Here is a 22,550-nt window from a genome sequence, read left to right as displayed (position 1 = left end):
TCCATGCCTCTTGCCTAACTTAGCAGCCCATTTGCTCCGCCTAGAACTCACCCACTCCAAGGAGCCACATGGACCCATCCACCAACTCCTTTAAGATTTTGTTCAAATTTATCTTCATGTGGAATCTTCCTAATAATACAACCAGTGGGGGAAACCAGTATCTCCCTGTCCCTCTTCCCTGCTTTTATTTTTCTCTTCAGTACTTAACCAACATCTCACAAACAAAGCATGTATTTTATACACTTATTTTTGCATTCCCAGTCTCCACCCACTAGAACAAGAGCCTGTGTGAAGGAATGCTGACCACAATGTCCCCAGGAGTCAGAATAATTTCTGGCACAAAACAGATGCTCAGTAAATATTTCTTGAATGAACATAATTAGCAAAGATGAATGTACAAGGAAGCGCAACCCAGCATTATTACAATTAAAACTATCCAAACATACTCTAATTTGAAACAGATTGCACAAATCATGATACAACTATAATATGGAATATTATTATGCAACCCTTAAGAAGGAAGGGGAACCCATCTAAACATACTAAGAGGAAAAATTCTTCAAGGTAATTTATAAAGAAAGACGTGGTATTAAGTAGATAATGTTTAGTACAGACGCTTTTGTTATAAATACATAGTATAGAAATCTGGGTATAATATGAAAACACAGATGATACTGATAACAGTAAGCATTTATCCAGTCAAGAAAGAGTCTCTTTTTTTTTTTAATTCATACCCTATATGAGGGTTAAATTAAAAAGAATCTGCCTGTAATTCAGGAGACCTGGGTTCGATCCCTGGGTCGGGAAGATCCCCTGGAGAAAGGAATGGCAACCCACCGCAGTACCCTTGCCTGGAAAATCCCATGGACAGAGGAGCCTGGCGGGGGCTACAGTCCATGGGGTGGCAAAGAGCCAGACACCACTGAGCCACTAACACTATATGAGGGTTGGGAATGGGTTCAGGTTCAAAGACGACTGAGTTCCAGCCTGAACGAATTCTCCCAAACTGGTGAGAATTAGGGTGTAGGGTCTAGGGCATCTCTGAGAGGGGATGGGTGCAAGAAAATGGCCCCAGAGGAGGGCCCAGCCAGAGCCCATTTCCTGAGCCCTGCTGCCCCCTGAACTCCGCCCCCAGCCCTTGGGGCCGGAGCGTCTGGGTCCTCCCTCTGCAGCTGCACCCGGGATGCCGGCCCGAAGGCGCGGGGGTGAGAGGGTGGAGAGAGCCGATTGCAAGCGCCTGGGCTGCCGCAGGGGTTCGAGATAACCGCGAACGCGGGAGGGGGCGTCCCAGAGCCGGCCCCACCTGCACCCCAGGGCGCCGAGGGCGGGTGCAGGGGTGGACTCGGTATAAGACAGCCGCCGTGCGCCGGGCTGGAGACGCCCGGCTCCCAGGCGAGTCTGGCGCCCGGGTCGGATCTGACCTCCCGGAGCTGAGAAGGGGCTTCATCTACGGTAGGGGGAGAGGGGGCGGATGAGGCTGGCTGGACCCCTGACTCCTGTTCCTGAGGGAAGGGGGCAGAGGGAAGCCTGGACGCCTGGTTCGGACGGTCGAGGGGCTGGAGGTCTGGAATTTGAGGTCTCATGGGAAAAGGAACTAGGAATACAGATTGGTGGATGGGGAGGGATGGGAGCCCAGATTCCTGGGTCCCCAGGGGAAGGGCGTCTGGGGGCCTGGAGTCCTGGGTCTGAGGGAAGAGGGGCTGGGGGCCAGGACTCCTGCTTCTCCAACTCTGTCCTCAGTCGCATCAGAAGAGACACCTCCCTGCCTGGCAGCCCCTGAGAGGCTCAGAGGGGTCACCATGACGACACCCTTGCTGATCCTGCTGCTGACCTTCGCCTTGGGATCTGCTGCACAGGAAGGTGGGGACCAGCCCGGGAGTGGGGGGGGGGGGGCTGCGCTCGCCCCCGACCTCCCATCTTCAGCCCCGTTGACCCTCCTCAGGGGCTCCTCTCTCTGGCTGTGCCTGCTCAGGGCCTCCCTTGGCTCCAGCAGCTTCCTCCTTTGGAAGACAAGACTCCTCTGCCTTCTGCCTCCTTCCTTCCTGCTTCCTTCTGCCTCCCGGGGTCTCTGTGCCCCCCAGACCCTGTCTCCCGCACGCAGCGTCTCTCCCTTCAGCTTTGGCGGTGGCCCCCCAGACGAGATGCTCCTCCTGGGTTTCTGAGCAGGCTGTCTCTGTCTCCGTCTCCATCTCCTGCTCTTTCTGCACTGTTCTCCTTTTCTGCCTATCTCCTTGTCTGTCTGTCTCCATCTGTCTCCAAATCCCTTAGCAGCTGACTCAGTCTTCCTCTGAGGCTTGCTGCCCACTTGTTCCTCCATGTCTCTGTCCAGATCAGGGCGACAAGAGTGGGGAGAAGATTATTGATGGAGTCCCGTGTCCCAGAGGCTCCCAGCCCTGGCAGGTGGCCCTGCTCAAGGGCAATCAGCTCCACTGCGGAGGCATGCTGCTCAACGAGAAGTGGGTGCTCACCGCTGCCCACTGCATGATGAAGTACGTGCGAGCGCTTCCAGCCCTTCCTCTGGGTCCCTGCCCCCCCCCCTGGTCCCCGTCCCCCTCTCTCTGGGTCCCTGCCCCCCCATCTCACTCACAGCGTCTCTCTGAGCACTGTTCCCTCCTGCAGTGAGTACAACGTGCACATGGGCAGTGACCGGCTGGTAGGTGGCCAGAAGATCAAGGCCAGACGGTCCTTCCGCCACCCGGGATACTCCACACAGACCCACGCCAACGACATCATGCTGGTGAAGCTGAATGGCCGGGCCAAGCTGTCGTCCAGTGTGAAGAAAGTCAACCTGCCTTCCCGCTGCGATCCCCCCGGGACCATGTGCACCGTTTCCGGCTGGGGCACCACCACCAGTCCTGATGGTGAGGCTGCCTGGGAGACCCAGGGGCCCCAGACCCTGACCCTTCCTCCCCCAGACCCAGAAGACCAGGAGTCAGCCCCTCTTTCATAATCCGAATGTGGAGCCCCTCCCCCCACCGCTCCTCCCCTCGTCCTTCAGGGTCCAGAATCCTGGACCCCCATCCTCTCCCCATCCAGACCCCAGACCTCTGACTGGCACCCCCCCCCATCCCGCAGTGACCTTTCCAGCGCAGCTGATGTGCACAGATGTCAAGCTCATCTCCCCACAAGACTGCAGGAAGGTTTACAAGGACTTGCTGGGAGACTCCATGCTCTGCGCTGGCATCCCCAACTCCAGCACCAACGCCTGCAACGTGAGACCCCCCTCCTCCCCTGCCCCGGGTCCCTGGCTGCTTCTCTGAGCACAGGGCCCCCGTTGTCCCCCTTCACCCAGAATCTCTGCACGTGACCTTGGTGCGGGGCCTTCTCCATCACCCCTGCACTCCCCGCCCCAGGCTCAGCTTTCCTAGCTCTCACCACCCCATTCTCTGCTCAGGTCAGTAGTGGGAGCCCACTGCCAGCTGATGTGACCCTGAGGATGAGGCAGAAAAATGAACAGCAGGGTCTGGGGATGGGGAACCTGTGGGCCAAAGGGTAGGCATGTGTGGCCTTGGCTTCAAACACAAACTGTATTTATTTTTAAATTGACATCTTTGTTGAGTATCGCGCAACCCATGAACACAGTGGTGGTGGTTTAGTCATTCAGTCGTGTCTGACTCTTTGCAGCTCCATGGAGCTTTGTAACTCACCAGGCTCCTCTGTCCATGGGATTCTTCAGGCAAGAACACTGGAGTGGGTTGCCATTTTCTTGTCAAAGGGATCTTCCTGACCCAGGGATCAAACCCAGGTGTCCTGCATTGCAGGCAGATTCTTTACCGACTGAGTCACCCGTGACGCCCCCGAACACAAACTTTACAGGGGAAGAGGCGCCCAAAACTCAGGAATCGAGATAAATCACTTTCTAATGCAATATTTTGTCAATTCATGCAAGAGTCCACGATGAACAAAATATCGGAATTTTCAATAAAGAGGCCTCAGTCTTACTGAATTTCTCATCTACCTCAGGCTTCAGTGAGTCTCAGCACAGCCTGGTACCTGACCCTTTATCTGAAATTGGGATACAGTGTTCATCATGAACTTTTTCATATTAAATTCAATTTTTAAGGTATTGCATTAAAATAGTATTTATTGCAATTACTGAGATTGGGTGCTTGAAGTTAAGGTCTCACTCCCCTCCCTTGGGACCCAGTCTTAAGCCAAGAATTCTCTCTCCCTTCTTCTTTGTAACCCCCTCTCTGTGATAGCTCAGTTGGTAAAGAATCCACCTACAATGCAGGAGACCCCACTTTGATCCCTGGGTTGGGAAGACCCACTGGAGAAGGGAAGACCCACTCCAGTGTTCTTGGGCTTCCCTGGTGGCTCAGCTGGTAAAGAATCTGCCTGCAGAGTGGGAGACCTAGGTTCGATCCCTGGGTTGGGAAGATCCCCTGGAGAAGGAAAGGCTACCCACTCCAGTACCTGGCCTGGAGAATTCCATGGACACAAAGAGTCAGACGCGACTGAGTGACCTTCGCTTTCACTCTATCTCTGAGCACCATCTTCCCACATCTCTCTTTTCACTGAATTTCATTTCATTCTTTCCATCTGTGTTGCCCCCTCCACTCCCGCTGGCAACCTCTTCTTCATCCTTGGCTATACTTCTCTTCCTTTTTTTTTTTCCTCTTCATTGTCCCACAGCATGTGGGATCTTAGTTCCCTGAGCTCCCATGTCCCCCGACACTGGAAAGTGGATTCTTAGCCACTTGACCACCACGGAGGGTCCCCTCCATTCCTTTTCTCTGTGACTCTTTGCCTTTCCTTGTCTCTCTCCCCATACCTCCCTGCCCCCACTCCTTCGCCTCTCACCTGCACCCTCAGCTGTCAGGAATGGGGGCACCATATGTGTGAGGGTGATGGGACAGGAATGTGTGTCCCAAAGAGTAAGGCATCCTGTTCCTCCCCTAGTGACGGCCAGCTTCTTGAATGTGAGAGTCGTCCTGTGACACAGGGTCCCACACTCGGAAGCGTCCCATGCTTGGTTTAACACATTCCTGTTGCTGTTTTGAAATTCTTAATACTTTTTGAGCTATGGAGCCCACATTTTCTTTCTCTCTCTCTTTTTTTTTTTTTTTTGGCAATGCCAAATCACTTGGGAGATCTTAGTTCTCTCACCAGAGCTCAAACCCAGGCCACGGCAGTGAAAGTGCCAAGTCCTAACCAATGGACCGCCAGGGAATTCTTTGCATTTCCATTTGGCACTGGGCCTTGTGAATTATGTCATCAGTTTGGCCCCTGGGTTCCAGGGCCACCCCATCCCTCTTTCGCACATCTATCCATCCCCTGGAGACATTACGCTTTCCTCCCTTGGCTTGGTGCCAGAATCCCCAAAGATACGGAAGAAATGGGGCTTTGACCGCCAGAAGCCCCGCCCTTTCCCTGTGATTGGTCCCATGGGCTGGGGCTCAAGCCAATGTCTTTAGAGAACGTGGTTTCTCTTCTCCTCGATGGCCATAATTTCTGCTCTTCCATTGGTCCCCAGAAACAATGAATCTCTCCCCGTTAGTCGTGGTGGAAATCCAGGGTCCGCCTGACAAAGACTGACACCTGAGGCGGGGGCAGGATCCTCCCTCTGAAGCTGCAGCTAATTTGCTTTATCCCTTCCAGGGTGATTCAGGGGGACCACTCATGTGCAAAGGTACCTTGCAAGGCGTGGTGTCCTGGGGGAGTTTCCCTTGCGGCCAACCCAATGACCCAGGTGTCTATACCCAAGTCTGCAAGTATGTCGACTGGATAAAAGAGACCATGAGAAGATATCGCTAATCTCTCCACTCCCATCTGTCCATCCCTACGCTCTGGAACAGGAAATTGACAGAAATAAGACCCTCAGTGACCTACAGTCCTACTTGACTTTATCTTTCCTGAGAGGCGTGTCAAAACCGAAACAATATGTGTGTAAGCCAATCAAATCAGTAAGGACCTAAAAACCAAACAAATACAAAAACCTTGATGTTGGTAAGGATGCAGTGAGACCAGCCCTCTCTGCCACTGAAACTGTAAATTCATACAGTTTTTACGGAAGGTGATTTGGCAGTGGTGATTTGAGTGGGGACATTTGTTTTGTCCTTCACGTTTGACTAGTAATTCTAGTTGTCTACTTTAAAAAAAAAAATGCAAAATGCGGAGCAAAGTTTGAATTTATCACAATGTTATTTTTCATAACAAAATAGTGGAAACACAGAAGGTGTCTAGAAACAGTGGATTGTTCAAACAGTAGGCTGGTTTGAGGCAAAGATATTCTGAAGCTGTTAAGGATAATAATTACGCAGAATTCTTAGTATCATGTGAGCATGTTTATGCGGTGTGATGTTAAATGAAGGAAGGAATATACAGAAATATATGTGTATGTGGTTCTCACTGTGTAAAATGAAAATATTCACAAAATAAAGCCTGAAAGGACGTGTACCAGCCTGCATACGGTGGTAGTCACGGGGCGCCTGCTTACTTCCACTTACTTTTCTGTGGGTGTGCACTTTAATAGCCTGGAAAACAAAGGTGGAGAAGCTCTGGAGCTCCAAAGTGGAGGAGAAGTCACCCTGAAGAGAGGGAGATGGGAAAGAAAAATATATCTGATGTTTGGCCCCTTGTCCTGCCTCCCTGCCCAGTGGCATATTTTTTTCCATTTTCCAGGTCTCAGTTTTCCTCATCTGTAAAATGGGAGAGAGAAAGAATAATAAGGCAGAGAGAGTAAAAGGGCAGCATTAGAGAATATGCCACTTCATCAGGGTGTAGAGGGATGTGAAAGTGTTTCTAGGCATTCCACAGGTGATGTATTAGGAGTACAAGGTGGAAGCAGAAGGCTGGCAGGAAGACAGGACCCCTGGGTCACGCAAGGGGCTGTGTGACCGAAAGTGAACACGCAGCCTCCAGGGTGTCAGGGGAGATAGGGGGCTGGGAACCCGGTAGGTGGGCTCCTATCCTCAAGAAGGGGCCTCACAAAGGGAGGAGGGAGAAGCCCCAGTGACTCAGCCTGGCCACACCCCTGCTGCTGCCATCAGAGGCTCCCCGGGGGAGTCACACATCAGAAGCTGCTGACAAAGGGATCCTCTCCTGCCAGTCTTTCCAGTTGCTCCTCCAGAACTCCCTCCCAGTCAGCATTCTCCTCTTGTAGAAGCTTCATCCACTTTCCTTCTCTCCTCACCTCCCACTCTCCCACCCCTCTGCGTATTGCAGGAGTTCCACTGTCCCTGCAGAATGTCTTAACTTCCTCTGGCGTTCCAGCGCAAAGCCCCCTCCTCCGTCAGACCAGAGTTCAGACACCCAATCTCTTCCTGCCTCTGAATCTGTGTCAAGTTTCAGCTCAGTTCGGTTCAGTCGCTCAGTCATGTCCGACTCTGTGTGACTCCATGGACTGCAGCATGCCAGGCCTCCCTGTCCATCACCAACTCCCAGAGTTTACTCAAACTCATGTCTGTTGAGTCGGTGATGCCATCCAACCATCTCATCCTCTGTCGTCCCCTTCTCCTCCTGCCTTCAATCTTTCCCAGCATCACAGTCTTTTCAAATGAGTCAGCTCTTCAAATTGGGTGGCCAACATATTGGAGCTTCACCTTCAGCATCAGTACTTCCAATGAATATTCAGCACTGATTTCCTTTAGGATGGACTGGTTGCATCTCCTGGCAGTCCAAGGGACTCTCAAGACTCTTCTCCAACAGTTGGACCACAGTTCAAAAGCATCAATTCTTCAGCACTCAGCTTTCTTTATAGTCCAACTCTCACATCCATACATGACTACTGGAAAAACCATAGCCTTAACTAGACAAACCTTTGCTGGCAAAGTAATGTCTCTGTCCAGGTTGGCCATAGCTTTCCTTCCAAGGAGTAAGCGTCTTTTAATTTCATGGCTACAGTCACCATCTGCAGTGATTTTGGAGCCCAAAAAATAAAGTCAGCCATTGTTTCCATTGTTTCCCATCTATTTGCCATGACGTGATGAGACCAAATGCCATGATCTTAGTTTTCTGAATGTTGAGCTTTAAGCCAACTTTTTCACTCTCCTCTTTCATCAAGAGGTTCTTTAGTTCTTCACTTTCTGCCATAAGGGCGGTGTCATCTGCATATCTGAGGTTATTGATATTTCTCCTTGCAATCTTGATTCCAGCTTGTGCTTTGTCCAGCCCAGGGTTTCTCATGATGTACTCTGCATATAAATTAAACAAGCAGGGTGACAATACACAGCCTTGACGTTCTCCTTTTCCTATTTGGAACCAGTCTGTTGTTCCATGTCCCATTCTAACTGTTGCTTCCTGACCTGCATACAGATTTCTCAAGAGGCAGTCAGGTGGTTTGGTATTCCCATCTCTGTCAGAATTTTCCACAGTTTATTGTGATCCACACAGTCAAAGGCTTTGGCATAGTCAATAAGGCAGAAATAGATGTTTTTCTGGAACTCTCTTGCTTTTTCGATGATCCAGCAGATGTTGGCAATTTGAGCTCTGGTTCCCCTGCCTTTTCTAAAACCAGCTTGAACATCTGGAATTTCACAGTTTACGTATGGTTGAAGCCTGGCTTGGAGAATTTTGAGCATTACTTTACTAGCATGTGAGATGAGTGCAATTGTGTGGCAGTTTGAGCATTCATTGGCATTGCCTTTCTTTGGGACTAGAATGAAAAATGACCTTTTCCCGTCCTGTGGCCACTGCTGAGTTTTCCAAATTTGCTCACATTCCAAATTTACTGGCACATTTAAGTGTCAAGTTTAAGGAATGTCAAAAGGCTTTGAGGGACTTTCCTTGGTGGGCCAGTGGTTAAGAATCTGGACTTCGACTGCAGGAAGCAAAGGTTCAACCCCTGATCAGGGAACTAAAATCTCCCATGCCACGCAAACAGAGTATTTGGCCACTACCTTTGTGAAGCCCCATCAACATCCCCTCTCTCTAAATCCATATTCAATCTAAACATTTTTAAAAGAACAAAACATCGCAGTTTCACTAGGTCAACCTGGGGATAGTTGACTATGCCTCTAGGCGGATCTTTATGCAAATCTGAAGGTGGGTTGTTTTGCAACGACTTGAGCGTTCTCTCTTGTTGAATTTTTTTTTTAAAAACAACTCCTTTTTTCTCTGGGCAGACAGTACACTGTATTCATTAAAGACACTGACTCTAGAAATGGCTTTTCGATGCCAATCCCATTCTGGCAGTTGTGAGCTATTTGCCTTTGAGTGCATCACTCCCCCACCTTTGTTCTTTCGTCCTTTTTTTTTTTTTTTTTTTTTTTGAAGTAGAATAAATCAAGTTTCTTGCTTCTTGGAATGGAAGAAACTGCACACAGTGGGAATCATGGTATCTCAGTAAAGGGACGTTCAGAAGAATTTATTATAAGATTTGGTGTTTCCACGAAGGGTTTACAGAAGTAGTTGTTGTTTCTGTTTTTGTTTTTTCTGGTATTGTGCTTTTTTAAAAAAAATTAATTTATTTTTAGTTGAATGATAATTGCTTTACAGTACTGTGTTGGTTTCTGCCATGTATAAACATGAATCAGCCATAGGTATACATATGTCCCCTCCTTCTCAAATTCCTTCATCCTTTTTTTTTTTTTAATTTTTCTTTAAACTTTTGGCCACATCCCTCAGTGTGTGGGACCTTAGCTCTCTGACCAGGAGTTGAACCCACATTGGGAGGGCAAAGTCTTAACCACTGGACCACCAGGGAAGTCCCCTGTTCACCCCAGAAATGAGGGAAAGAGCATCTGTTTCCCATGGCTGTTACAAAGAATAAATTTAATATTCAGAAAGTGCATGAACAGTGTCTGACATAGAGTCAGCCTGCAGTGAGGGTTGATTTTTACAGTTTGTAACTTCTGGCTCTTCTTCTTGCTTCTACTTTCATAAAGTTTTCTAATAAAACATTTTCTTTTTTTCAAGTTTTTTTTTTGTAACATGGACTATTTTTAAAGTCTTTTCTTGAATGTGTCACAATATTACTTCTGCTTTATGTTTTTGGTTTTTTGGCCCCAAGGCATGAGGGATCTCAGCTTCCTGACCAGGAACTGAGCCTTAACCCCCTGCACTGGAAGGTGGCATCTTAACCGCTGGGCCACCAGGGAAGTCCCAAACATTTTCTTCATTGAAGACTTTTGCAGAGGATGAGCATGCATGGCGTGTGGGGATGGCAGAACCGTGAAGGCCACTGGCAAATGCCTAGAGGTGGGCACTTCACTCTCTCTGTTAGAGCCTCTTCCACTCCCCACTGAGGACCACCTCCCTCCTTTCCTAAGGGGCTCTCTGCAGCTCCTCAAAAATCCGCCCATCCCATGGAGTAGTAAGGGGGATCCATAGGTGGCACCCAAGAGATGGGCCGTGTCCACGGCCATGTTGGAGGTTGAGTTGCAGTTCGGGCTCCATCGTTTTCTGGGTGTTCGAGGTTGAGCAACTAAATTCCCTTCTCTGAGCCTCAGTTTTCTTTTCTGTAAAACAGGAGTGGGTGTAATGAAATCATTTAATCGCTTGGTCAACATTTCCTAAGGCTTCCTCTGGGCCAAGTCCTGTGCTGGTACTTGGGACACAGGGATGAGTCAGTCCTAGGGTCTGCTCTCAAGGAGCTCATGGTGCAAGTGTGGGAGATGGACCCAGATGGTGATAGGAAGGAGCCACCTGCTCTAGGAACTCCAATGAGAGTGACTAACCCACCTGCAAGGGGCTGGAAGTTGGGTGGTGTTCAGGGACGCCTTCCTGAAGGAGGTAATGATGAAGCAATGGCAAGTTGTTGCCAGGAGGAGGTGGGAAGAGCATTGTGGGAGAAGGGAAGAGCATAAGCGAAGGCTTAGAGGCTGGAAGACATGTAATGAATGGTTCAGGAAAACTGCTAGTCTCCATGGCTGCAGCCCTAGAAGACAAGTGGAGCGGAGCTGCTCCAGGCAATAAGGCAGCCACTCACCTCGGTGTCTCCAGACTAGTGAAATACGGCAAGTTCCAATTGAGGGGTGCTGTAAGCGTAAAGGGGGCATCCCTGGTGGCTCAAAGGGTAAAGAATCCACCTGCCAATACAGGAGACCCGGGTCTGATCCCTGAGTCAGAAAGATCCCCTGGAGGAGGACATAGCAACCCATTCCAGGGTTCTTGCCTGGAGAATCCCGTGGACAGAGAAGCCTGGCGGGCTACGGTCCATGGGGTCACAAAGAGTCAGACATGACTGAAACAACTTAGCACCCACCCACATATGTGTAAAAGACATGTGGGATTCAAACACTTATTACACATAAAATAAGAAAGCAAACCGCCTCCTTAAAATTGTATTTTGATGTCCCATTGAAATGATATTGTTTTGGATGCATTGAGCTAAATGAGATATTAAAATGAATATTTTACTTAAAAAAAATTGTGGTGGCTGCTAGAAAATTTAAAAGTGCACGTGTCCCTGGCATTATATTCCTATTGGCCAAAGCTGCCCTGAATGCTGAAGGGCTGGGACTTTTGTCCTGGTGATGCTGAGGGACCCAGGCCAGGGGTGCGAGCAGGACAGAGGCAAGGTCAGCTCTGGACACAGGGAGATGCCTCTGAGGTCACGTGAAGGATACGGAGAAAAGAAAGAATTTGCGATAATGGTCCAGATGGGAGAGGAGCAGGTTTGACCTGGGACCAGGGACATGGGGATGGAGAGAGGGGATCACACAGAGAGAGGAGGTGGGGGGACAGTGCTTGGGGATCAGTGGCTGTGAATGGTCCAGCCTGATATTTGGGAGGATGGGGGATCCTCAGAAGAAGATGCTGAGTTCAGTGGGGAGGTGAGTGAGAAGGGCTGGGGGAGGCTGGGGGAGGCTGAGGGTGGGGGTGGGAGGAGCTTCCCTGGAAAGCATGCCTGCTTGCTCCATTGCTTTCCACCCTATCCGACTCTTTGTGACCCTATGGACCATAGCTCTCCAGGCTCCTCTGTCCCTGGGGATTCTCCAGGCAAGAGAGAGCATATCAAATGCCAAATCGGTTTTCATCCCAAAGGTGACGGGGCCCGAGCAAAGGTGGTGACAATCTGATTTAATGCAAGAATTAAATGTTAACCTGTACTGCCAGGCCCACGCTGGTTGCTGAGGTAGACATTATTCCTATCAGCTGGACTTACTACCCAATGACTTTCCCCAAAGCTTCCATTTTCCATCCCACCCTTCCCTTCTGATCACCACACCCATTTCCCCGCCACGTGGCCACACACACCCTCAGGGCTCCAGCTCATCACCAGTCAGTTGCTTCCCCACCTGGGCCAGATCCGTGAACTACCCCCATTCTCTTCCTGATCCCAAGTTCAAGTTCAAAGACACCTCTTCAAATCTTCCCTGGACGCCTCCGTGGCTTCCTGAATCCCCATTACTTATCACGTTCCCACGCGGCTCCGCAATGTTCCTGCATCCCTGCCAACTTCCATGGCCCATGCTTATTTCCATAGACATGCAAATCAAGTCCTGAAGTCCCCCTGGGTCCCACTAGCTCCCCTGGGGCTCCCACCTCCAGGTTGCTGCTTCTCCAGGGGTTAACACCCCTCTGTGCATACACACACTTCTCCTGGCAACGCAGGGGGGAAGCTAGGAGAGGCAAGAAGAGAGATTTAGCATGTCAGTGGGAACACAGAAAATCGAGGGGGAAAGACAGCGATACAGAGAAAAAGATAAAGAGCAAAGGATGCTGAGACACAAGCAGACAGAGAAAAAGAGATGGAGGCACCGCCACCACCGCCAGGGAGAGAGATGCACAGACAGAGACATGGAAGAGGGGGGCCAGGAGGGTCAAGAGCCCTGGTATCCGGCCAGAGGTGGACGGACAATCAAAGCACAGTCGGAGAGGGACAAAGGGAAGTTATTGATGAAGGCGCCCGTCCGCCTGCCCGGAAGAGAGCTTGAGAAATGGAGGTGCTGGGAGCATGGCACAGGGTGCTGGGGGCGGACAAAGCCCGATTGTTCGAAGGCCCTTTCCGCACAGCGCCTGGCTCTGCACCCCAGCCTGGGGCCAGGGTGGGGACCGGCTTGGTGACACACGCTCTCTTGCTGGTCGGCTTGCTCTGTCTTGCGGGGACACGGAGGCTCTTGAACACCCACAGAGGCAACTTAAGGGCAGGTGCGTGAATCACCCCAACCCCACTGAACCCTTGCCGCCTGGCGGCCCGAGCCCCGGGGCACTGACGGCCCGCAAGCCCCAGAGCGCTCACAGGAGCGGTGGGAGTTTTGGAGGCAGGGGGTACTGCGTGCTTGCCGGGGATGCAGGCCTTCTGGGGTCCTCCTACCCTGTCGTGCTAGAGGACCTAGAAGTCTAGGAACTGAGGACAAGCTCCTGCCCTTCCTGCCTTTAGATCCAGGTGTGCAGACTTCCAGCCCCTTTCTCCTTGGAGGTCCAGAATTCTCAGCCCCCAGCCCCTCCTTCCTCCACCCGGGAGTCGGGAGTCGCCCCCCTGGTGCACTCAGGCACCTGCACCCCCCTCCCTTGAACCCGGGATCAAGGGTTAGCAGGAGCAGCTCTGTGGGGGTGGGAGGAATGTGTGTGGGAGGCCCGGGGAAGGAGGAAAGGGCGGGGCCGCCTCCTGCTCCAGGGGCCCAGGGCGGCAGGGGTTAAAAGGAAGCATGGGAGCATCTGAGGACAGGACGGGCCTCTTCCAGGCAGGCCAGGGTGCTGGGGTGTCTGTCCGCCAGGCCCTGGGCGCCCTCATTTTCTGCTTTCAGCCCTCTATCTCTGCCTGCCTCTGCTTTCAGCGTGCCTTCTTTCTGCCCAGCTCCCTGCACTTCTGACTCTTTCCGTCTCCCTGTCCATTCATCCATTTGGGACACCTCCTGTCCCTGACCCCAACCCAAGAACCGGCCCATCCCACCCCTGGCGCCCCCCCGCAGCCGGCCCCAGCAGAAGCCCCAGGTGTGGAGGCGAGTGACAGGTAAGCTCAGAGCCAAGGGGAAAGGGAGAAACCCCAGGGCAAGGGAAGAGCGTCAGGGGCCCTCCGTCCTGTTCACTGAACAGGCGAACTAGAGCCAAGAGGAGAAAGAGAACGAGTGTAGGAACACACGGAGAAGGGCAAAGTGAAGAGCAGGTCCTGGGGCCTCCTGGCACCCGCCTTCGTGGGACCCTCAGATGGGGGGCGAGGGTTGGGAAGATAAGAGACAGGGAGGCCAAATGGGAGGGGCGGGAGCCAAGGGCCAGAAGAGCATGGCCAGCTGGGGAGGATGGGGAGGATGGCGAGGGAGGAGCCTGGGCGAACTCTGAGGCTGGGACTAATGCAGCATTTGGCTTCCCTTCTCAGGAATGGCCGTGAAGATGCTGGTCGTAGCGCTGGTTCTGGTCGCTGCAGGTGGGCAAAAGGGCGGTGGTGTGAGGGAGTCAGTTTGGGCGTGGGCTAGGGGGTGGTTGATGGGGGAAGAGATGCCGGGGAGGGGGCTTAGAATGAGGAAGACATTGGGGAGTTTAAATGAGGGATGAGGGATGCAGGTGGGGAAGGGGTAGGAAGTGGGCTTCAAGATGGGGAAGAGGTTGAGGTTGGTTTGGGACATGGGGAAACTGGTCGGAGGTGGGTTTAAAGATGAGCTTCCCAGGTGGCCGCTAGTGGTAGAGAACTTGCCTGCCAATGCAGGAGACGTAAGAGACACAGCTTTGGTTCCTGGGTCAGGAAGACCCCCTGGAAGAGGGTGGGGCAACCCACTCCAGTATTCTCGCCTGGAGAATCCCAAGGACAGAGGAGCCTGGTGCGCTATAGTCCATGGGGTTGCAAAGAGTCAGACACAGCTGAAGCGACTTAGCAGGCATGCACAGGTTTAAAGACAGGAAAGTTTAGGGATGGGTTTGGCTCTGGCGGTGGGGATGGAGATGAAGTTGGTGATCAAGGCAGCAATGGGGTTCAGCTTGGGGGGCTGTTGCCGACACCTCCAGACCTCCCCTCTCACTCAGACCCTCCCTCAGCCCAAGCAGAGGAGCAGAATAAGGTGCTCCACGGTGGACCCTGTGAGCAGACGTCTCACCCCTACCAAGCTGCCCTCTACACATCGGGCCACTTGCTCTGCGGAGGCGTCCTCATTCACCCACTGTGGGTCCTCACCGCTGCCCACTGCAAAAAACCGTGAGTGTCCTCGCTGCCGCTAGGTCCTGCAGGGTTCTTGCAGAATTGCGTGACTCCCATGTCATGACGCTGTCTGATAACCAGGCTCAACTACTGCTGCTGCTGCTGCTGCTAAGTTGCTTCAGTTGTGTCCGACTCTGTGTGACCCCATAGACGGCAGCTCAACTGGCCAGTATTTAACTGAGTACAGTATCCGTGCCAGGCAGTGTCTGGGGCCCTGGGATGGGGGTGGGGGGGAGCGGACAGAGCAGTAACGAAAACAAGCAAAACTGCTGCTTTAATAAGCCGACCTTCTAAATGGGGAAGGTGGACCTTACCGGGCCCTGTAGGGAGGGGTGGATTTAACTCCAAGTGCAGGGGGAAGCCACCTAGGGTTTTCATCAGGGAAGCAGCAAGTTCTGGTTTACAGTTTTAGGAGCACCCTGGAAAGGGCTGCCCAGGTGGCACTAGTGGTAAAGAACCCGCCTGCCAGTGCAAGAGACGCAAGAGACACGGGTTCAATCCCTGGCTCAGAAACATCCCCTGGAGAAGGAAATGTAACCCGTTCCAGCATTCATTCCTGGAGAATCCCATTGACGGAGGAGCCTGGCGGGCTACACAGTCCATGGAGTCATAAGAGTCAGACACGACTTAGCAACTAAACAACCACAGGCCCAGGACCAATCCTCAGGGCGCTAATAATCAGTAGTTAGGGGAACAACAGCCTCCATTTTTTTCAGTGCTAACTATGGACCATGCGTCTAGTTAGGCACACGGAATCCCGCACAGTGAAAGAGAGAAAGAAATTGAAGTCGCTCAGTCGTGTCCGACTCTGCGACCCAGTGGACTGTAGCCTACCAGGCTTTTCCGTCCATGGAATTTTCCAGGCAAGAATACTGAAGTGGGTTGCCACTTCCTTCTCCAGGGGATCTTCCCGACCCAGGGATCAAACCCAGGTCTCCCGCATTGCAGGCAGACACTTTACCATCTAGGCCATCAAGGAAGCCCAGTAACAGATTTTTCAGACCCATTTTGCAGATGTAGAAGCTGAAGCTCAGAGAAGTAACAAGTGATAAACCAAGAGATGTCGTGCCCCTGTGGCATCAGGGGGAGACCTGTCTCCCCCCTTGCAGGGTCGAGGACTCAAGGACCTCCAGGGTGGTCTCCCTCAAACACAGGGAAACCTGGCTTCACTCTCACCATCCTCATTCATTCATTCAGTGCACATTGACCAAGGGCAGCCACAAATGCGAGATTTGAGCTGGGCCATGGGGACTCAGCAAAGATGGAGCGAGCTACCCAGAGTCTCTGCCCTTCGGAACGCTGGAGTAGAAAGGCACCGGAAGACAGTTGTCGAATCCTTGGGGGAAGACAAAAAAGAAATATATAATCACAAATTACTCTAAGCCCAATGAAAGGGAAAAACAGGGGTGGCTCCATGAGAGAAAAGAACAGAAGTACCTGCTTTAGACCGAAGAGGGTATCAGGAAGGACTTTCTGATGAGATAAAATTTAAGCTGAGGCACAGAAAATGAACGGGAAAGGGGAACCAAATGAAGAAGCAGGCTGAGCATCCCGGGTGGAAGAAATGAAGGCCCAAAGACCCGAGGTGGCAACAGTCTGAAGAGAGTTCTAAGGAAAATGACCAGTTCACTGAGGGTCAGAGAATAGTGGGATTAGGCACGTGAGCTTTATTCTGAGGGTAATAGGGAACTACAGAAAATTTCTGAGCAAGGGAGCAACGCTTTGATCCATTTCACAAATATTTTTTCAATGTCTGTCATAGGCCAGACCCTGGTCTAGGTGCTAAGAAGGATATATCTGACTAAAACAAAAATCTCATCTTTTAAAAAAATAATATATATGTTTTTTATTTTTGGCCGTACTGAGTCCTCATTGCTGCACAAGTGAGAGCTACTTTCTAGCTGCGGTGGGAAGGCTTCTCACTGCTATCATTTCTCTTGTTGCAGAGCACAGGCTGTAGCGCGTGAGGGCTTCAGATGTTAGTTGTGGCTGTGGGCTCAGTAATTGTGGTGCATGGGCTTGGTCACTCCGCAGCATGTAGGATCTTCCCAGACCAGGGATCGAACCCGTGTCCCCTGCACTGGCAGATGAATTCTTAACCACCGGACCACCAGGGAAGTCTGAATATTTGCCCTGTGATTGAGTCTCCAGGGAAGGCTGCACTGAGAAGGTGACATTTGAAGGCGGTGAGGGAGTGAGGCATGCAGGTATCTGGGAGAAAGAGTTGCTGGCAGGTGGAACAACCAGTGCAAAGGTCCTGGGGTGAGAGGATGACTATTGTGTCCAAGGAAAGGCCGGGAAGCCTGTGTGGCTGGAGCAGAAAGAGAACGAGAGTGGGACACAGCTGACGGATAATGGGGACGGATTGTGCAGAACTTTATGGACCACAGTGGGCATTTTGGCCTTTATTCTGAGCAAGATGGGAGTCATGGGAGGGTACTGAGCACAGGAAGTACATGGCTGGCTTGTATTGTTAAAAATGGCCCTGGCTGCTTTGTGGAAGACAGACTAGAGAGGACCAAAGGTAGAAACCAGGAGTCCAGTGAGGCTGCAGTCCAGGTAAGAGATTATGGTGGCTCAGACCAAGATGGTAGCAGTGTGGGGGGAGAGAAGTGGTCAGATTCTGGATATGCTTTGGTGAGACAAAAAGATTTCTGGACAGCTTGGATATGAAGCAACACATAAAGGGTCGCAAATAGCCTCCAGGGTTATTCTGAAAGGATGGATTTGTCATTTGCTGAGCTGGGAAGACTGTGAGGCAAGCAGCAGGCCAGATGGTTCTTGGTGCACCAGGCTACCCCATCTCCCACCGTAGCCCCCTCCGGAGTCTCAGCTGCAGTCCAAAGGGCTCCAGGCGAGACCCCACCCTTTCCTTTCCCAGGAATCTGCAGGTCTACCTGGGGAAGCACAACCTTCAGCAAAGGGAGTTTTTCCAGGAGGAGAGCTCTGTCATCCGGACCGTGGTCCACCCGGGCTACAACGCTGCCACCCACGACCAGGACATCATGCTGCTGTGTCTGTCACGGCCGGCCAGGTTCTCTGAACATATCCAGCCTCTGGCCCTGGAAAGAGACTGCTCAGCCAACCACACCAGATGCCACATCCTAGGCTGGGGCAAGATGGCAGATGGTCAGTAGGGGGAGAATGATGCAGTGACCTGTCATCACTGGGTGATGGGTCGTGACTGGGGGGGGCGGGGTTGTTCATGGTGAGAGTCAGTGGGAGAGTGAATCAGTGGGTGAAAGTTCAATGGGGAGGGAGGGCAAATATGAGAGCTGGGCTAACAAGTGAACAGTCAGCGAAGAGAGCAGACCAACAGCTGGTTGAAATGGAGTTGTGGGACATGCCATGAAGGGTCAATGAGGAGGGAAGGTCCCTGCGGAGATATCAATCAGGAAGGGGGCCAAGTGTCAAAAAGGACTGATCAGGATGATCAAGAAAGGATAAACAGAGGAGGGACTAATGGAAGAAGAGAGATCAATAAAGCAGGGAAGCCAGCTGAAGGATGTTGATCAAGAAAGCGAACAGTGTAGAGAAAACTGATGGTGGAGGTGAGAAGAGAAGAGTCAAAGGTCAAGAGGGGTCAGTAGATAAAGGACTAGAGGCAGAAATAAACCCAAGGGATCAGCAGGAACCATGGAGGGTGGGCCTGTGAATGAAGAGCCAAAAAAGAAGGGGGAATCAACAGGGGAACACGAGGCCATTTAGGAAGCGACCAATGAGGGAGCACAGCTTTGGATGAAGGGCCAATAGGAAGGGAGAACTAACGAGGAAAGAAGGGACCAGTTAGGAAAGGCACACAGTCAAGTGGTGACCAATCAGGATGAGCCAATGGGAGAACAGGTCCGGTGAAGGAGGAAGGGCTATAACAGAGGAGCGACTAATAGAGGAAGCGAATACTGAAGAAGGCGGGGCCAGTGGAAAAGTGACAAGTGGAGGCGGGACCTAAGAGAAAGGGAAAACCAATAGGAAATGAAGACTGAACTGTAGTGCTGGAAAAGACTCTTAAGAATGCCTTGGGCTTCAAGTAGATCCAACCAGTCAATTCTAAAGGCAATCAATCCTGAATATTCATTGGAAGGACTGATGCTGAAGCTGAAGCCCCAATGCTTTCACCATCTGATGTGAAGAACTGACTCACTGAAAAAGACCCTGATGCTGGGAAAGACTGAAGGCAGGAGAAGAAGGGGACGACAGAGGATGAGATGGTTGGATGGCATTACTGGCTCAATGCACATGAGTTTGAGCATGCTCCAGGAGTTGGTGATGGACAGGGAAGCCTGGCATGCTGCAGTCCATGGGGTTGCAAATAGTCAGACATGACTGAGCAACTAACCTGACTGAGAGAAGGGGTAATTAGTGAGGAAGACAGGCCAATGGGAGGGAAGAGTGATGGAAAGAAGGACCAATCAGGAGTCAGGCAGTGGAAGTGGGTGTTGAGAATGAGTGACAAACAGGAATAATGGAACCAGTGGGAAATAGGAACCATTAGGGGAGGGAGGATTTATAGATGTTGGAGGATCAATGAGAAGGGTGGACTGGGAAGTAATCATGGCCCATCTTTCTTTGCAGGTGAATACCCCAACACCATCCAGTGTGCGTACATCCACCTAGTGTCCCGTGAGGAGTGTGATCATGCCTACCCTGGCCAGATCACCCAAAACATGGTGTGCGCCGGGGATGAGAAGCATGGGAAGGACTCCTGCCAGGTGAGGACGCCGGGACCCGTTGGCTACAAGGCCAAGGACGTAGACAGGCAGGAAGAGACAGACACATAGAGCAAATGGAAGGGACAGACACACATAGAGCCAGGTTGGGTGAGAATCAGAGGCATGAAAAGAGAGAGAGAGATTCAGTTCCATACACAGAAACACAGACAGGGACAGGCAGAGACAAAAAGCCAATTAACAGAGACAGGAAGTGCAGAGACAAGGATGGAGATGAAGAGATCAAAAACCAGACAGACACAGTCAGGAGGCAGATGGTGCCAGGAGACTGTCCCTCCTCCAACAGAGCCCCCACCATCCTGCTAGGAAACAGCCAAGCTGTGCAGAGGGAGACCCTAGCCAGGGAGCAAAGGGGCCCCATCCTCTCTCCCAAATACCTTTAACTTGGGTTCCTGCCACATGGTCCATTGGAACTCTCCTTCCAATGCCCAAACTGACCCCTCTGCCCTGGAGGATCTGCAGAGACCCCCCAAGAGGGAGAAGGAGACAAAGCTAGAGAAAGGTGATGCCCAGTGACTTGGACGCAAGGAAAGGGCAGGAAGAGAAGTCGCATTTCTGAGACTGTCCATCCTCCCTTTAGAGATGTCTGTGTTTCTGAGTCTCCCTCAGTCTCTATTCCCCTGACTGTGACTTTGTGTCTGTCTGTCTCTCTTTCTTTGTATATGAGTCATTCTCTCCATCTCTGAGTATCTTCCCCCCCCCCACCCCGCCCCCCGTATGTCTCTCTGTGTCTCCTTCTGTCTGTTTTTCTTTCTTTTTTTTTTTTTTAGAGTAGATTTTTACAGTTATTTATTTGTTTGTGGTTGCGCTGGCTCTTCGTTGGGGCTTTCTCTAGTTGCAGTGAGCGGGGGCTGCTCTCTCATTGTGGATGGGCTTTTTATTGCGGTGGCTTCTCTCGCTGTGGAGCACGGACTCTGGGCACACGGGCTTCAGGAGTGGCGGCACGCAGGCTCACTAGTTGCAGCAGAGCCTTAGCGGCTCCGTGGCACATGGACTCTTCCCAGAACAGGGATCGCACCCACATCCCATGCACAGGAGGATTCCTGGTCGACTGTACCCCCAGGGAAGTCGCCGTCTCTTTTTCTTTCTCCTGTGGGTCTGTGTCTGACTCTGTCCCCCTCTTCACCCACAGGGCGACTCCGGGGGTCCGCTGGTGTGCGGCGACCGCCTCCGAGGCCTCGTGTCTTGGGGTAATGTCCCCTGCGGCTCCAAGGAGAAGCCGGGCGTCTACACTGATGTCTGCAGATACGGTCACTGGATCCAAAGAGTCATTCAGGCCAACTGATCCTGACCTGTGACCTCCACCTCTTGACCTCTTCCCCCTCTCCTCCCCACACCCCATCCTAATGCTTAATAAAAAGCCGTGACACCACAGTGCAAACCCTTCCTGATTCTACCCCAGCCCCACCCTCTCATCACTAGGTGGGATGGTGGACACGGGCTAAGGTCTTACCCCCACCGCTAACAGAATACAAACAATTCCCTTCCAGTGATCTCTCCCTCCCTTGATGACCCCATGGGCTCAATTTCTTCCTACAGAGAAGTGGTCTCTTGTCTGGCCAAAGTCGAGTTGGGGGGTCCCAGCTCCCCCACTTGCTAGCCATGTACCCACAGGAACTGCCTTCCTTCACTGTGTAGGTTTTCTCCCCTGTAAAAATGAGGACAGGAATCATACATGCCTCATAAGGCAGTGGCTGTGGTGGGGGAGATTGAAGGTTGTAAAAGTGTGAAACACAAACAACAGTGCCTGGCACACCCACGTGAACAATAAAAGAGTGAAATTTATTATTTGCGGTGCTTTTTTGCTTTTATGCCTCATCTGCCCCTCTGAAGCTCGGATATCCTTAGTTCTCTTTCACAACCCAACTTGATCTTCCTCCCCCTCAGGGGAGATGTCCTTGATTCCTCCACCTTGTGCCAGCCCTGCCCTAAGGTGGCTTTCTCCACTAAACTCCCCTTGTAGCAGCATAAGCAGGGAGATGAGAGGGCTGGGAGGCCACTGTGAGTGGATGAGAGTGATGGGAGATGAGAGGAGAGCGCAGGGACCAGATCCCAAAGGACCTCAGACCCCAGGTTGGGAATCTGGGGCTTCTCCTGAGGGTAGTGGGGAGCCATGGAAAGAGTGTGAGTACGCAGCTCTGGGACCACATGCAGGATGGACCAGAAGGGAGAGATGAAGTGCAGGGTGAGCAGGGGCTGGGGCTGGGAGGGCTGGAGAAGGGAGGCTGAATTTGAGTATGCAGTATGGAGGTGCTTGGGTCGGGAGCATTCTCAGGATGCTAACGACCTGTAGAAAAATCTGGGTGGGGCAGGGAGGCGGCGGTGAGAACTTCCGATGTGTCCTTGACATGGTAAATTATCCAGAATGGTAGGGGCTGGGGTTTGAGGCTGGAGACGTGGGTGATGGGGCTGGGAATGTAGGTCAGTGGAAGATGGCCCTGGGTCCTGAGTGCCAGGTGGAAGAACTTGACCTTGATCTTAAGGGCCTTGAGAAAAGGACAGACTGGATCGGGAGGCAGATATGTGGAAGATCGCGCTGCAGTCCAGTTGAGGGGAGAGGAGGGGGGTGGGCAGGGAAGTGGAGAGACCAGAGATGCTCCCCCCAAATGAGGGGAGCAGACAGGCAGAGACCCTCCTCACTTAGTCCCACTGCATGAGCTCTGAGAAAGACAGAAGGCCATCTAAGCCAGCAATCCTCCCGGAAAGCTGAACGGAGCAGTAAGTGGGTCCCCAGAGAAACGGAAACGAGGGTCCAATATGGGAGCTGAAGTTTGGAGCAGAAGTTAGGATCAGAGGGAGGGTCAGAG

At 51.8% G+C, this 22,550-nt stretch overlaps 2 protein-coding genes across 2 annotated transcripts; both read left to right on the top strand.

The window, feature by feature from the left end:
* Positions 1 to 1,799: 1,799 nt before the first annotated feature.
* On the top strand, positions 1,800 to 5,757 carry KLK7 (kallikrein related peptidase 7). Its single transcript, XM_068992537.1, has 5 exons — positions 1,800 to 1,860; positions 2,330 to 2,489; positions 2,620 to 2,861; positions 3,076 to 3,212; positions 5,602 to 5,757. Exons 1-5 carry the CDS (start codon positions 1,800 to 1,802, stop codon positions 5,755 to 5,757), a joined length of 756 nt encoding a protein of 251 aa, XP_068848638.1.
* Positions 5,758 to 14,205: 8,448 nt separating this feature from the next.
* Positions 14,206 to 21,028, top strand: KLK6 (kallikrein related peptidase 6). The gene is made up of 5 exons (XM_068992540.1): positions 14,206 to 14,251; positions 14,857 to 15,013; positions 17,898 to 18,145; positions 19,589 to 19,725; positions 20,876 to 21,028. The coding sequence occupies exons 1-5, from the start codon at positions 14,206 to 14,208 to the stop codon at positions 21,026 to 21,028; spliced, it is 741 nt and encodes a 246-aa protein (XP_068848641.1).
* The last annotated feature ends 1,522 nt before the right edge of the window (positions 21,029 to 22,550 follow it).

The sequence above is a fragment of the Capricornis sumatraensis genome, chromosome 20 (genome assembly GCF_032405125.1).
Source record: "Capricornis sumatraensis isolate serow.1 chromosome 20, serow.2, whole genome shotgun sequence".
Lineage (NCBI taxonomy): Eukaryota > Metazoa > Chordata > Mammalia > Artiodactyla > Bovidae > Capricornis > Capricornis sumatraensis.
This window is presented reverse-complemented; position numbering and strand designations above follow the sequence as displayed.

Bases quoted from the DNA above. Each gene is read 5' to 3' on its own strand.
- KLK7 (XM_068992537.1), top strand. From the start codon at position 1,800: ATGACGACACCCTTGCTGATCCTGCTGCTGACCTTCGCCTTGGGATCT. The intron at 1,861-2,329 runs GTGGGGACCAGC...GTCTCTGTCCAG, and splicing joins GGGATCTGCTGCACAGGAAG to ATCAGGGCGACAAGAGTGGG. The intron at 2,862-3,075 runs GTGAGGCTGCCT...CCCATCCCGCAG, and splicing joins CACCACCACCAGTCCTGATG to TGACCTTTCCAGCGCAGCTG.
- KLK6 (XM_068992540.1), top strand. From the start codon at position 14,206: ATGGCCGTGAAGATGCTGGTCGTAGCGCTGGTTCTGGTCGCTGCAG. The intron at 14,252-14,856 runs GTGGGCAAAAGG...ACCCTCCCTCAG, and splicing joins GCTGGTTCTGGTCGCTGCAG to CCCAAGCAGAGGAGCAGAAT. The intron at 19,726-20,875 runs GTGAGGACGCCG...CTTCACCCACAG, and splicing joins ATGGGAAGGACTCCTGCCAG to GGCGACTCCGGGGGTCCGCT.